The sequence below is a fragment of the Rana temporaria genome, chromosome 2 (genome assembly GCF_905171775.1).
Source record: "Rana temporaria chromosome 2, aRanTem1.1, whole genome shotgun sequence".
Lineage (NCBI taxonomy): Eukaryota > Metazoa > Chordata > Amphibia > Anura > Ranidae > Rana > Rana temporaria.
Genome location: NC_053490.1, coordinates 171,194,263 through 171,209,099, shown reverse-complemented (window position 1 = coordinate 171,209,099; position 14,837 = coordinate 171,194,263). Strand labels below are relative to the sequence as shown.

Below are 14,837 nucleotides of genomic sequence, written 5' to 3'. Positions count from 1 at the left end.
TTACTCGTTTTTTAACAGAATCATTACACTATTCTGTCTGTCTACCTTGCAGACATTAATTTTATGCAAAAAAATGTTTTCCTTTAGTGACCCTTTAACTAACTCTGTTTGTGCTGTGCTGGCAGATCTCATTATGACTTGTAAACTAAATTGGAACTCTGTACTAACAAAGGGTTACTGATCTAAAAGCTGGGCTTCTGAATTCTTTGTTAAAGCAGTCTGGGTTTTATTTTATTTTGCTGTGACTTGTAGTGCTTCTTTTAATAAAGGCTACAATTTGTTCAGAGTGCGGCTGTCCAGATACAATTTTTGTTCCTGCTTTGCTAAGTGCATTGCCTGCACCTGAGTTGTCTGCAGCAGAGGATATTCATCTGGGTTCCCACCTGGAGCGGCTACTCCCTTTTCCCTTGCTCACATAGGGCCATATTCTTAAACAAGTTACGCCGGTGTATCTACTGATACACCGGCGTAATTCGAAATTCCCGCCGGCGTATCATTGTTTTGTATTCACAAAACAATATACGCCGGATTTAGGCTAGGATCCGACTAGTGTAAGACACTTACACTGTCGGATCCTAAATGTAATTACTCCGCCGGCCGCTAGGTGGCGTTTACGTTCAGGTCTCATTTGTTTATGCAAATGAGCCTGATACGCCGATTCACGTACGAAATCGCGGCGCGTAACCGTCGCTAACGTCGTTTGCGTAGGCGTAAGGTTACCCCTGCTATATGAGGGGTAACCTTACGCCAGTCCCACGTAGGCCATGTTAAGTATGGCGTTGGGTCCGCGTCGTGTTTTCCCGTTGGGTACGTCGTTTTACTAAGTCGTCCGCGAGTATGACTTTACATCAATGACGCACGCGTCGGCGTCATTGACGTTTTACACCGAGAACTGGAGCATGCGCACTGGGCTATTTTAAGCCCGGCGCATGCGCAGTTCGTTAGAATCGGGGGCGCGCTTAATTTAAATACAAGCCGCCCCCTTGGATTTACGCTGCCATACGCCGGGCCATTTACACCACGCCGCCCCAAACTACGGAGCAAGTGTTTGGGGAATACAGCACTTGCTCCTGTAGGTTGGGGCGGCGGAGTGTAAATGGCTTACGCGACGCCCGCCCAAAAACTACGGGAATATGGCCCATAATTTGTAATAAAAACATCTTTGCCATTCTGAAGCTTCCCTCCAACCTTTGCATATTATTTTATATATACTGTGATACTGAACTTGCTAAATATGCTGCAGAAATCTCCCTCCACTAAGTCTGGCTGCAACCATTTTAATTGTGGGCAGCTGAAGCTGCTGCATATTCACTTCCTGGATTTACACAGACGCACAGAAGCACACCCCCAGCTCTGCAGCCCTGTAGATGTCATTTGCCCGCTTTTAACTCATCACCTTCTCTTCCTGGCAAACTCTCACCAGACAAGAAACACAAAGTGAGTTGTATAAGGTATTTACTGGCAGAGAAAAATGTTTTGCGTTCCAAAGTTAAAACAACAAGGGCAGAAGATTTAATAGACGGAAAGATGAACAAATTACTGAAGCTTTAATGAGGTAAAACTCAGTGTGTTTCTGTTTGTCAGTGGGACACATTGAGTTTCCTATCATTTCAAATTGTTCAAAGTAGCTTGAAGTCTGCACAAGGCCTGTTCCAAACACCAAGAAAGGTAAAAATACCGTATTTTCTGGCGTATAAGACGACTTTTTGGATGCAAAAAAATGCATCCAAAGTCGGGGGTCGTCTTATACGCCGGTGACAGTCTCCGTGCTGCGAGCGTCCATGATTTAAAAGCCGCTCCTTCTTCTCAGCGTGTCCTGTGATAGGCGAAACACAAATCTTCCCAGCAGCGCCGCTGTTCTGTGTTCCTCCTATCACATATGTCTTCTCATCCTCGGACGAGAGGACGTCCGTGATAGGCGGAACACAGAACAGAGGCGCTGCTGGGAAAATTTGTGTTCCGCCTATTAGGGCTGTCGAATATAATCGATGCAGCGATGCATCGCGATTCGACCCCCGGCGATTCTGCATCGATGCGGTTGCTTTAAATAATCGATGCATGTTGATGACGTCAGCGTCGCGTCCGCCTTGCAGAGCCGAGTCGGAAAAAAAAGTTTTTTGGCGCCTTCTTTCCCGCCTCCCGCCTCCCGCTGACGTGACGACAGTGACACCCCCCTCCCCCTGTGTCGCACGCGTGAGTCGACTCGTGAGGAGGACTGGAGAGGAGACGGACGGAGAGGAGCAGCACTGAGCACAGCGGACCCGTCCTCGTACCCCCAAGAGCGCTCAGAGTGTACAAAAGAAAAAAAACAGGCTGACAGTGTCTTGCAGGGGGACAGAGGAGGAGGAGACCGCAGGACTGGAGTGAAGGAGACGAGTGAGACCCGAGCTAGGCCGCAGCCACCGCCTGACACAGTGCCGCACACTCAGACACAGTGAGCAGCAGTGGCAGGCAGCACATGCCACATGGGAGCACAAACTGGTTAGTAAGTTACCCTTCTGCATTTTTTTGGGGGATTTTTATTATTTTTGGGGGGGAGATGATGATCTGCTTCTGCACAATTGCACACTGTCTGACTGTCTGGCATATCTTTGTATTACTCTGATGCATGTGATCAGTGATCACTCACTAAGACCTCTAACTTAGTTTACAGCATTGCAAAAAGCTGCAAGTCAAATACACTAAGTGTAATACACTACAGTCAGTGGCAGCTTTTTGCAATGCTGTAAAGTTAGAGGTCTTAGTGAGTGATCACTGATCACATCATTTACAAAGATATGCCAGACAACACTGTTTGCAACTGTTCAATACTGCTGTTCTTGGGATTGTCATGTGGTTTAAAGCACAACTATTTAACAATATAACATGCCTGCCTGCCTGTTTGGTTACTTAAAAAATAAAACATTTTGACTGTTCTGTCCCATACATCTTGAACTGGGTATTTTACAATTTTTAATTTTACCCCCCTTTTCACTTTCCAGTTTCGTGATGCAATCAATCAATCAATTGCTATCTTTTTTTTTAGGAGAGGGAGACCAGCCCATCCGTTACCCGGCTCGCAGGACAGGGAGCTAGGCCGCAGCTGCCAGTGCCACACACTCCGAGTCCCTTCATCATCACAGGCAGCAGGAGAGGAGACCCGCAGGTGCCACGTGCCAGCCAGACTCTGCCACCTTGTTGTGACAGGTAGGTGACCATCACACAGATACACCACTCACAGAGACTGCAGCTGCTCACTGCCTGTTACCGTACCTAAAAAAAAAAATTGTCACTTGTGTCAGCTCACCTGTCCGTTTTTCCTCACTCCTCAGGCTCAGTCCAGTCCACCACAGGCAGGAGGAGAATCGCTCCACCACCAGCAGCCAGCAGTGCCACCACCACCACCACCACCACCACCAGCACCACCGTCGTCGTTATCATCGTATCATCATTAATCAGGTAGGAAAACTAATAAACATCATCTTTCACATTATATTAAATAACTATGTCATGAAAGGTTTAATGAGTTTAAGTGACAATCACCAGACCATACCATTGCCATTTAATTAATTATGGTTACGTTTATGACTGTAGGTCTGCAGTGCTGGTGCTGGTCTAGGTCTATATATCTCTATCTCTAATCCATTGAATGTTCTGTCCTGACCATTTGTCCACTTGTCCAGTGTGACTGTCTTGTCTTAGTGATGAATGATGATTGTTTGATCACAACTTTATTGATACTTTTTGATTTATGGTTTTGCTCATCACTGCCCCAGCCCCACACATGCTGCAGCTGCACTGCAAGGCAAGTGCATTGTGTGTGGGGCAGTAATGATGAGCAAAACCAAAAAGCATCATATTACAATACAAACAAGGTAAGTATGAACTTGTGAATTGTGAATCAATCACCAAGACAAGACATTCAAATGATGCATAAAACCAGAATTAATGAAATGGGTGGCACTGGCATTATGTCATTGGGGGGGGGATGTTGGCGGGACATGTTGTTGTTGTGTTATAGCAGCCAGTTTGTGATCTCAAATAATGCCAGTGTACCAGATTGGAGAAGGAGAGAGAGTGCGATATAACGTGACCGGCTGTCGCTGACTCTCTGAGACTGTGACCATTGCAATGCCAATGCATTGACCAATGACCATGACCACCAGTTGAGTTGACCAACCACCGGCGGCAGACGAGATGAGGGGCCAGGGCGCATTTTTTCTTTTACACATAATGAATAATGATAGTTGACACTTGACAAGTTGACAGCGACTGCGACTAACTGCGTGTGTGGGGGGGGGGGTAGAATAATAAATGAGGATTTTACATATCATACAATTACATACATACTAGAAAGAAACGTGTTACTTTTTCTGTTGATCTCGTGGCAGGCTTTAGGCTTATGCCGCGTACACACCATCGTTTTCTGCGATGGAAAAAAACGTCATTTTCAAAAACGTCAATTTAATTGACCGTGTGTGGGCAAAAACGTCGTTTTATGTCTTCTAAAAAACGACAGAAAAAAATTGAAGCATGCTTCAATTTTATGTGTCGTTTTTGGCCGACGTCGTTTTCTGTGTTCTAAACATTGACCGTGTGTACGTAAAAACGTCGATTTAAGCCCGCGCATGCTCAGAAGCAAGTTAGGAGACGGCAGCGCTCATTCATGTAAAACGACTGTTCAGAATGGAATCAGCACATTCGTTAAGGTGTTTTTCAGCTTATAGACAAGAAAAGAAAGCGCTTCTTTAACCCCTGCTTTTAACTGCTACCCAGAAATGGACGTTTATTGCGGCTGATCTTGTTGCATAGTTATGACAAGCTTTTAATTAGTTTCTTTCTTGTTTGATAATGTTTATGTTTGTGTTCTGTTATTTAGTTGTATCTTCCATCTTAAACATTTTAAATATATATATTGGTCCACCTTTTATTTTTTTTTTAAATTTTTGTCACCAATTTGATTAGTAATCTCTATTTTGTTTTTATTTAGGAGTGTGTGAAGTGTCTGCAACAACCTAATTTTTTAGTTAACTCACCCACAAGCATGTTTTTTTACCTTGTTAATGTTTGCATTATTTATTTTGTAATGGGTCTGCCCACTCAATACTGATCTCTCAAATCTACAATAAAGAAACATGTTGAAATTTGGCTGAAAAATTAATTTTTATTTTAGTCTTCATAAAAAATTTGAAAAAAAAAAGTGGCAACCCAAAAACACAACATAATAAAAACAAAGATGCCAGGGTAGGCAGCACTTTAGAGCATGCTTGTTTTTTTCTGAAAACAAGGGTCCCCGAAGCCACAAATACAGCCTGTGAGTCCACATTAAAATTCCATCAGGGGCACCGTATTATTTCTTCGCCCTTTTCTTCCCAGCAGCCTTCCCTGCAGTCTTCCCTGCAGCCTTCCCGGTAGCCCGAGTCCTTGGGGGCTGGGTTCCTGGAGGAGATGAGGTGGCAGGAGCCATAGCAGCCTCATGAGGTGGAGAAGCAGGAGCAGGTGGAGGAGCAGGAGCAGGTGCAGGAGCAGGAGCAGGAGCAGGAGCAGGAGGAGCAGCAAGGACAGGAGGAGCAATCCGCACAATGTGGGTGTCGTCATCGAGCTGCCCCAGGGATGCCATGGTTATGGCTTGGAAGATGAGGAGTTCGCAGCGCACACGCTGGCTCTGCTCCAGATTGTACATCTTGGCTGCAATGAGCGCTGCGAACCCCTCAACTTCACTGGGTGGCTCTCGGATGGCTGCAGTAGCTTGGCGAAGCAGGCCCTGGGTCTCCTCCTCCATTTGTCGCATACTCCTGAGCCGTTTATTGGGATTGCGGAATGGAGGGATCCGGGAGATGGTATCCCGCCGGCGTGCCTCCTGGGTCCCACTGGGGCCTGCCACCTCCTGGCTCCCAGTGGGCTCTGCCACCTCCTGCCTTGCAGTTGGCCCTGGCTCCTCCTGGCTCCCTGTGGGCCCTGTCTCTTCCTGGCTCCCTGTGGGCCCTGGCTGTTCCTGGCTCCCTGTGGGCCCTGGCTGTTCCTGGCTTGGGTCTGCCTGTGTATGAAAAAAAGGAACATATGTTATTTGTGTTTGTCATTAATCACACACATTTTTACAATCATGAGTGATGCAAATTGAATGTCAATATATATTACACACAGGGTCGCCATCCTTAATTATGTGGCCCCTTAAACACCTTCAGACATGGTCCCCCTGGAATTATGTGGGTTGTTTATTTAGTAAATAAGTGGCCTTTTCCCCAAAAATTCATTTAATCAATTTAGTGTCAACTAGATAGTACTCAAAAAGGGTGTCTTCCATCTGGGACCCCTTGCAGGTGTATTGCGTTACTCCCCCCCTACTGGCCTATCTGAAAATGCCACCCACTCCTTCATCAACATTATTAATTTGCCCATTTTGACCCCATCATGTTTTCCCACTACTGACTATTGATCCTATCCCTAAACTTACGAGATTCACATAGAATTTAGAACAATAGTAACATACATTTACCATTATTACTATACTTGTCATATACTAACTAAATTCAAACAAAAAACACATACCATTCTCCACGGCTCACAATTGGGGTCCTCCAGGAACTCTTCCTCTTCCTCCGAGCTTGTCTGCTCTTGTCTGCAGGGAACACTGGAGGATTGGCTGCTGGGAAGCTGGGAGCTACCTCTTGGGGGAAGGGTAGACATGGATGTCCTGGTCTCAATGTGGTCGTCCAGGAACTGCAGCTGACTATAGTACCACAGGGTTGGTTTGTATATGGAGTCAGCTGCAGCCCCAGACCTCATTGAGGCCAGGACTTGGACCCGTTGGGCCCTGTAGGTGCCCCTGATGGAATTGATTTTATTTTTCACAGTGGCTGTTGTGGCGTTGGGGACCCTTGTTTTCACAAAAACAAGCATGCTCTGTCTAGCTTTCTCCCTGGCATCTTTGTTTTTATTTAGTGTGCTTTTGGTTTGCCACAGAACTGGATGTTCCTTCCATTTTTGGATGAAGTCTGTGAGGAAGTCCGCATCCTTGAAGGCATCCATTCTTTCTGCACATGAAACAGAAGCCAAAACATAATGTAATTAAAGGCACTAGCTTACTTCCCCTAACTAGCCCACAAACTCATTCCCTATTCACTATAATAAAGTCGGAATTAAAAACTTACGTCTCGTCGTTAGGAAAGATCGGGAATTACGACTTCTTCCACAGACTATGCAGGCCGTTTCCAAACACGTCCCATCCCTTTTACACTACGCACGCGTGACGCTCCGCACGACACCCCGCCCCTGACGTTCGGTATCGTCCTTTCCACGCCCCTTCTCTGTCGTTTGGTGAGTGAGAAAAGATGGACAACATGGAGGTGTATTCTAGCTCTAGCCAGGAGGCAGGCCAGGCCCAAACACGCCGCAGATTCCGCTGCAGAGCCTCCAACATGAGCTTTAATGAAATGGTGGAGATGGTCACCATATTGAGGAGGGAGGACTATGATGCCAAGCATGGCCCCTACATGCATCCCAATAAAGTTAAAGCCAAAATTATGGAGAAGGTCATCCGTAGGCTCCAGCGGAAGTTTGGGAAAACCAGGAGCAGAGAGCACCTGCGCAAAAGGTGGTCGGATTTAAAAAAAAGGGAACCCCACCAACTTTACCGAATTAATAAGGTGATTCGAAGAAGAAGTAAGTTTTTTCCATGTGTATTTAATTATTTTGGTGTGTTCTTTGTCCCATTTTTTTTTTTGGGCCAGGTTGACCATAAAATGAATATTATGAATGTGGACGCATGATGCAGTCGTCGTAGTCGTCGTTCATTCGGTGACTTTCAATAATCCAATACCATATTAATGAGAAATGGCATCATGCCTAGTTTGCATGTGCAAAGGGGAGTTGAAGCACTGTATCTGAACAAAAATCGTAAATTTAGGAATTGTGGGCGAATGAACGACGACTCCTATGACCAATTAGTCGACACAAATATGAAAGTTGTGACATTTTTGGGGCTTAAAAAAAAGGTGTATTCAATTCTGGAATAGATGGAAATGTGTTTCAGCTTATTTTAGAAGAAACGTAAATACCTTGAGATTCACAAAAAGGAGCGTTTGCTACTCCTTTTTTTATTGAACATGTGTACTCAGTAGCACAATTGTTTGTCACAATCACAACCTATGTTGGGTCACACACAGGGGTGAGCAGATCCAGGGGAGACTTGTTTAGCTTACATATCTAAACTTAAAAATTGTGTTAACTGATTTGACATTACTTTGTGAATGGATTAAATATTGGTCTATTTTATTGATAATTGTTTAAAAATCAACAATAGTGACCTTTTGTTTAGCATTTCTTATTTTTTGGGTGTCATTTCATGCCGCTCGTAATGGTTGAACCTCATGTTTTCCCTTTCTTCAATCTTGTAGGGCACAATGAAGCAGCAAGGCAGGAGGCACAAGCCAATCAAGCCACACCCCCGAGGGATGTAGAGGAAGAGGAACCTGCCTCAACATCCGGTAAAGTAACATCTACCACATTTTCTGTGAATATAGATATAGGCATACAATCTTTTAACACATGTTTTGGTTCCACATTTCAGGAGGAAATCGGGCTGGTCAGGGACTGGACACGTATAGTGCCCAGCTCCTCATCGGCGAGGTTCTCACCTGCAGGGCCCAAGTTGAGGACATACGTTTGGCCTGCCGTGAAATACGTCACAAAGCAAAGACGCTGGAACGGCAGCTTAAAAATTTTATTAATGTTTTGGGGAGGGTTTAATTTTTGGTGTATTTTCTTTTTTCCTTGAATTGTAAAAAAAAAAAAAAAAAAAAAAAAAAAAATATATTTTGTAATAATCAAAAAAGACCAAAAAAACAAAAAAAAAATTATATTTTGTAATAATCAAAAAAGACCAAAAAAAAAAAAAAAAATTATATTTTGTAATAATCAAAAAAGACCAAAAAAACCAAAAAATTAATTATATTTTGTAATAATCAAAAAAGACCAAAAAAACAAAAAAAGAAATTATATTTGGTAATAATCAAAAAAGACCAAAAAATTAATTATATTTTGTAATAATCAAAAAAGACCAAAAAAACAAAAAAAGAAATTATATTTTGTAATAATCAAAAAAGACCAAAAAAAAAAAAAAAATATTTGTTGTACTAATCAAAACTAAAAAAGTAACAAATAAATAACATTTTGGACTCCAAACAATTTGTGTGTAGTTATTGGTATCAATGCAGACTCATTCAATTACTCAGGCATATTTGTAGAGTTATTAAGATTTAACACTCATGGTAATTTATTACATCCCAAACACATGGCTGGATGAGAACCTACGAAAAATAAACATTACCCCCCAAAACTTACAAATAACTAAAATCAAACAAATAAACACTGTTTCATCAAACAAAAAGTAAATTTATTTTTTTAAACAAGATCAGGCATTGCAATGGCCCCCCTCCCCATAAAATAGTCCACATAGGATTGACGCACTGCACGTGCGGTTTGGGGGGCCAAGCCTCTATGGCTAGCCTGATGTCCCGGCTCCGGAGCCACAAGATCAGCCTCATCAGGCAATACCGTCAGGTACGTTTGAGAATTTCTTTTCAAAAAATTGTGCAAAATGCAACAAGATAGTATGATATAATTCCACTTGTATTCCGCCATGTTTATTGCTGTTAAAAACAATCTGAATCGGCTGGCCATGATTCCAAAGGCATTCTCTACCACACGTCTTGCCCTGGCCAGCCGATAATTAAAAACCCTCCTCTCAGGGGTGAGGGTGCGTTGGGGAAATGGCCTCATGAGGTGGGGACCCAAACCAAAAGCCTCATCTGCTACAAACACGAAGGGCAGACCCTCTTCGTTCTCCTCCGCAGGTGGCAATCCTAGGTCCTCCAACCGAAGCCGTTGTGCGAACTCCGTCTCCGCAAAGACACCGCCGTCCGACATCCGGCCATTTTTCCCAACATCCACGTACAAAAACTCGTAATTTGCAGAGACCACCGCCATCAAAACAACGCTGTGGAACCCCTTGTAATTGAAGAAATGGGATCCACTATGGGGTGGGGGCACAATGCGGATGTGCTTGCCATCAATGGCTCCTCCACAGTTCGGAAAGTTCCAACGCTGGGAGAAGTCCGCTGCCACAGTCTGCCATTCCTGTGGCGTGGTGGGGAACTGGATAGAAAGAAAAAATAAAAAACATTAGAACAAAGATTTTAAACAGAATATAGCTAAAATTACAAGGGATCCCACCAACAATTCCACAAAAAAGGTTAGTATTAAAAAATAACATGTGAACAATTAAGCATATTAATCACCCCCCTCTGATGTTGAAAAAATATATTTAGGGGGAGTGGGGCTCAAGATGAGATGAGAAACAACCCCCCAAAAAATATCTAAATAAGAAAAATAATTATTAGTATGTATTTCTAAAATCTAGGGGGGGGGGGTTTGGACAATGGAGGCCACAAATAAACGGGGATATAGGGACACACAAAATGCAGCACTACAATGGAGGCCACAAATAAACGGGGATATAGGGACACACAAAATGCAGCACTACAATGGAGGCCACAAATAAACGGGGATATAGGGACACACAAAATGCAGCAGTACAATGGAGGCCACAAATAAACGGGGATATAGGGACTATGCTAGGTGGGTTTGCCCACAACATAGAATGATGGACAGGTTGGCTAAATTTAATAAACATGTAGGGCTTTACTAATTGTGTAGAACAGCATACATAGAGACAAAGTGAGCATTCTGAGCATATTAGAAAAGTATTTTTTTTTTTTTTTTTTTGTGAATTAGTTTGACCATTGAAAGAACACCACTTACCTTAACATAGTCCTCCTGAAGAACCTGAATGATGGCCGAACAGGTCTCAGGGATTATGAGGCCCAGAGCCTGGGGGGAGATGCCCGTCGAGAACTTCAAGTCCTGCAGACTTCTCCCTGTTGCAAGGTAGCGCAACGTAGCAACTAGCCTCTGCTCAGCAGTGATGGCTTCCCGCATAACGGTGTCCTGCCTGGTGATATATGGCGACACCAAAGCCAAAAGCTGCTGAAATACGGGGTCAGACATCCTAAGAAAATTCCTGAAATCATCAGGGTTATTTTCTCGGATCTCCCGCAGCAGAGGCATATGAGAGAACTGGTCCCTGCGTAGCAACCAGTTCTTGGTCCACAACCTCCTCCTCACCCTGTTCATGGACCGTCGCTGGGATGCAGCACACATCCTAACAACAAGCACAGCACGATCTCGGCGACGAGTTCGTACCCGCAACATGGCTAGAAAACGGTCGTCAAATCAGATCAGACTAAAAATTACGCCCTGAAGTAAAGAATGGCCTTTGAAGAACGACCTGCTAAACAGCACCGTGCACACCAAACGTAATGCCTAAACAAATACGTCCTTAGTACAAGCACTGTATCACAGATCCGACAACAAATAGACAAACTGTACGACAGAAAACGAAATTTAAAGCACAGTCACTGAAAATCACGAATCGTATCTCACCAAACTTTTACTAACACGCAGCAACACGATATCAGCAAAAGAGGCCGTCTTCCGCTTGGAAACGACCCTTTATAGTGACGTCGTGCGTGATTGACGGAACTGCGCTGTGCTAGAGCGTTGTGAAAAAGCGATGGTGTGTATGCTACGTCGTTGTTCAAATTGAAGTTTGAAAAATGACGTTTTTTTAAAGCACATAAAGCGTCGCATTTTTCCATCGCAGAAAACGATGGTGTGTACGCGGCATTAGTCACTCAAATTTATTTATTTTTTTTAAACTGACAGAGTTTGACAACATCATCGTCACGTCAAGACTTGTGTCATCCCTACTCACAAATTCACATAGATGCCTGGCATGCATTGCATTTGCTAGTAAATAAAAATGGCAGAAGTAGAACAAAAGGAACGAGAGATAAAAAATGCACCTAGCTTTTTAAAAGCAAACATCTGGGAACATTTTGGCTTTTATGAAAAAAGTGGGAAGCACGAATTGGACAAGTCATACGCTGTGTGTAAAATCTGTCACACAAAAATTAAATATCTAGGGAATACTACTAATCTGAGAAACCACGTCAGCCGTTTTCACCCAGAAATGCTAAAACCTACCACCACCACCACCAAGGAAATGAACCCAGATCAGCCAAGAATTGATGCAATGTTACAGTCAACTTTGCCGCCCAACTCTGAAAAGGTAAAGAGAATAACAAAAGCTGTGGCAGCTTTCATAGCGAAGGACCTGCGCCCTTACTCTGTTGTGGAAAACAGTGGGTTTCGCTACCTTTTGAAGACGATAGAGCCGCGTTACAAGATCCCGTCACGAAGTCACTTTACAGAAAACGTCATACCTGCACTCTACCACGAAACCAAAGCTAAGATAATTGCATCAATGAGCCAAGCAAGTCGAGTCGCAATAACGTGTGATTCCTGGACTTCAGTCACGACAGAGTCTTATGTTACAATAACAGCACATTACGTTAGTAAGGACTGGCAGATTTTGTCGCATGTACTGCAAACGAGAGCCATTTATGAGTCTCACACGGGTGCTCATCTGGCAGAGCTACTTTCTCATGTTGTGGAAGAATGGCAGCTGTCCGATAAATCTGTAGTGCTTGTGACCGACAACGCGTCAAACATGATAGTTGCAGCTCAAGTTGGAAAATTCCCCCATGTGAAATGCTTCGCCCATACACTGAATCTTGCATCCCAGCGAGCGTTGAAAGTGGCCACTCTCTCTAGGCTTCTTGGCAGAGTACGTCGGATATCCACATTCTTTCACCGCAGCACTAGAGCAAGCCACTGTCTAAAAGAGAAACAGAAATGTCTTGGCCTGAAGAATCATAAGCTGATAACTGATGTGGCAACAAGATGGAACAGTGCATACGACATGGTCGAGAGGTTCTTGGAACAACAACCTGCAGTCTGTGCCACCTTGCTGTCTCCAGAAGTCAGAAGAGGAGAGTCCGATCTCTGCACTCTAAACGAAACAGATGTGTCAAATGCAGAGGACGCCGTGAGTGCATTAAAGCCAATGAAGGATGCAACCATGCTGATGTCAGAAGAGCGCAATCCAACAGTTTCTCTCATTGCCCCTATAAATGCACAACTTCTCCAGAGCATGACAGACACGATGGGAGACACACCCATGATCCATGAGATCAAGAATTCTATTAGAACAGATCTCCAGAAGAGGTACAGCAGTGAGGCCGAGAAGAAGATCCTTCATACAGCCTCTGCACTGGATCCTCGCTTTAAGGGACTGCCTTTCATCCTCACAGATGAAGAAAGATTGGAGATATTTAAAGGAGTCACTGAGGAAGCTGCATCCTTGGAGGTAATTAAATTAATTTGAAGAATTCCATCATGTTTCTTCTTGAAACGACAGTAGCACTACCACGCTTCTGAATCTGATGCGGTGCGGGAACTGTACTGTCCGTTTCCTGTGCTTTTTCATCACCCCATCAGAATCAAAGGCATTGACATTTGTGTTTTTACTTATTGTTTTTTTTCCGTTTCTTTTTTGTTCAAACACAGATTACATCAGATGAGAGTGAGAGGACACAAGAGGATCATCAAGTGCCTAGAAGAAAACGAACTCTGGAAGAAGAGGACAGTTCACCCATCGAAGACAACCATTCTCCATCTCCACCATCTCCTCCCAAAAAGGCCAGATCGCTGCTCGTGAGTTTGCTGGGACAGTCTTTCACTGACACTGAAGGTACAATAGAACCCAAAAAGACCCCCTATGCCAAGGCTGAAGAGGAAATGGAAAACTATTGTAAAGCCCCACCTCTGCCTCTCACTGAGGACCCTTTGAACTGGTGGCGTGAGCATGAGGTCATATTTCCCCTCCTTTCTCGGCTGTCAAAGCAATACTTGTGTATCCCAGGTACAAGCGTGTCTGCAGAGCGGGTTTTCTCCACTGCAGGAGATGTGGTAACTGCAAAAAGAAGCGCCCTCAAACCAGACCATGTAGATCAATTGGTGTTCTTACAGAAAAATCTACATGTTCCCAAATGCTGAGCAGTGTTTTTAATTTTATAGATTTTGTTTATAGCATTGTCTCTGCCACTGAAATTTTTTATTTCTCTGTCTCCCCTGCCAGACTCCCCTTTTCCCTTCCCCTCCCCTTTTCCCTTCCCCTCCCCTTTTCCCCCTTCCCCTTCCCTTTTCCCTTCCCCTTCCCTTTTCCCTTTCCCTTCCCTTTCCCTCCCCTTTCCCTCCCCTTTTCCCTTTCCCTCCCCTTTTCCCTTTCCCTCCCCTTTTCCCTTTCCCCTTTCCCTCCGCTTTTCCCTTTCCCTCTCCCTCCCCTTTTCCCTTTCCCTCTCCCTCCCCTTTTTCCCTCTCTCTCCTCCTTTCCTTTTTTTCCCTCTCTCCTCCTTCTTTCCTCCCTCTCTCCTCATTCTTTCCTTCCTCCCTCTCTCCTCATTCTTTCTTTCTTTCTTTCTTTCCTTCCTCCCTCTCTCCTCATTCTTTCTTTCTTTCCTTCCTCCCTCTCTCCTCATTCTTTCCTTCCTCCCTCTCCCTCATTCTTTCCTTCCTCCCTCTCCCTCTTTCCTTCTCCAAGAGAAGGAAAGAAGGGGAGAGAGAGAGAGAAGGAAAGGGGAGAGACTAAAGGAGGAAAGGAGGAGAACTTTTCCTCTCCTCCGGCTCCTAGTCCTACTAGTCCTTTCCTCAATTTTACCTCATTCTTTCTCTCCTTTCTCTTTCTTTTCTTTCTTTCTCTCCTTTTTTCTGTCTTTCTCTATCTCTCTTTCCGTCTCCCTATCTCTCGTTCTGTCTCCCTCTCAGTCTCTCTCTCTCTTTTTAGGTTTACCGCTCTCTGTGTCTGTCTCTGTGTCTGTGTGTATGTCTGTGTCTCT

General features: G+C 44.2%; 1 protein-coding gene across 2 annotated transcripts; it reads left to right on the top strand.

The window, feature by feature from the left end:
- Nucleotides 1-2,243: 2,243 nt before the first annotated feature.
- LOC120929703 (E3 SUMO-protein ligase ZBED1-like) lies at nt 2,244-14,076 on the top strand. Of its 2 annotated transcripts, none has more exons than XM_040341421.1 (5): nt 2,244-2,481; nt 3,026-3,186; nt 3,312-3,438; nt 11,764-13,309; nt 13,510-14,076. In XM_040341421.1, the coding sequence occupies exons 4-5, from the start codon at nt 11,861-11,863 to the stop codon at nt 13,996-13,998; spliced, it is 1,938 nt and encodes a 645-aa protein (XP_040197355.1). In that variant the 5' UTR covers nt 2,244-2,481; nt 3,026-3,186; nt 3,312-3,438; nt 11,764-11,860; the 3' UTR covers nt 13,999-14,076. The 2 variants fall into 2 exon arrangements, with proteins under 2 accessions (XP_040197355.1, XP_040197356.1); XM_040341422.1 differs by having other exon boundaries at nt 2,244-2,485.
- Nucleotides 14,077-14,837: the final 761 nt, after the last annotated feature.

What these genes read in the sequence shown, in the direction of transcription:
- LOC120929703 (XM_040341421.1), top strand. Translation starts at nt 11,861, where the DNA reads ATGGCAGAAGTAGAACAAAAGGAACGAGAGATAAAAAATGCACCTAGC. An exon ending in AGGAAGCTGCATCCTTGGAG is followed by an intron (nt 13,310 to 13,509) that starts GTAATTAAATTA and finishes GTTCAAACACAG; the next exon opens with ATTACATCAGATGAGAGTGA.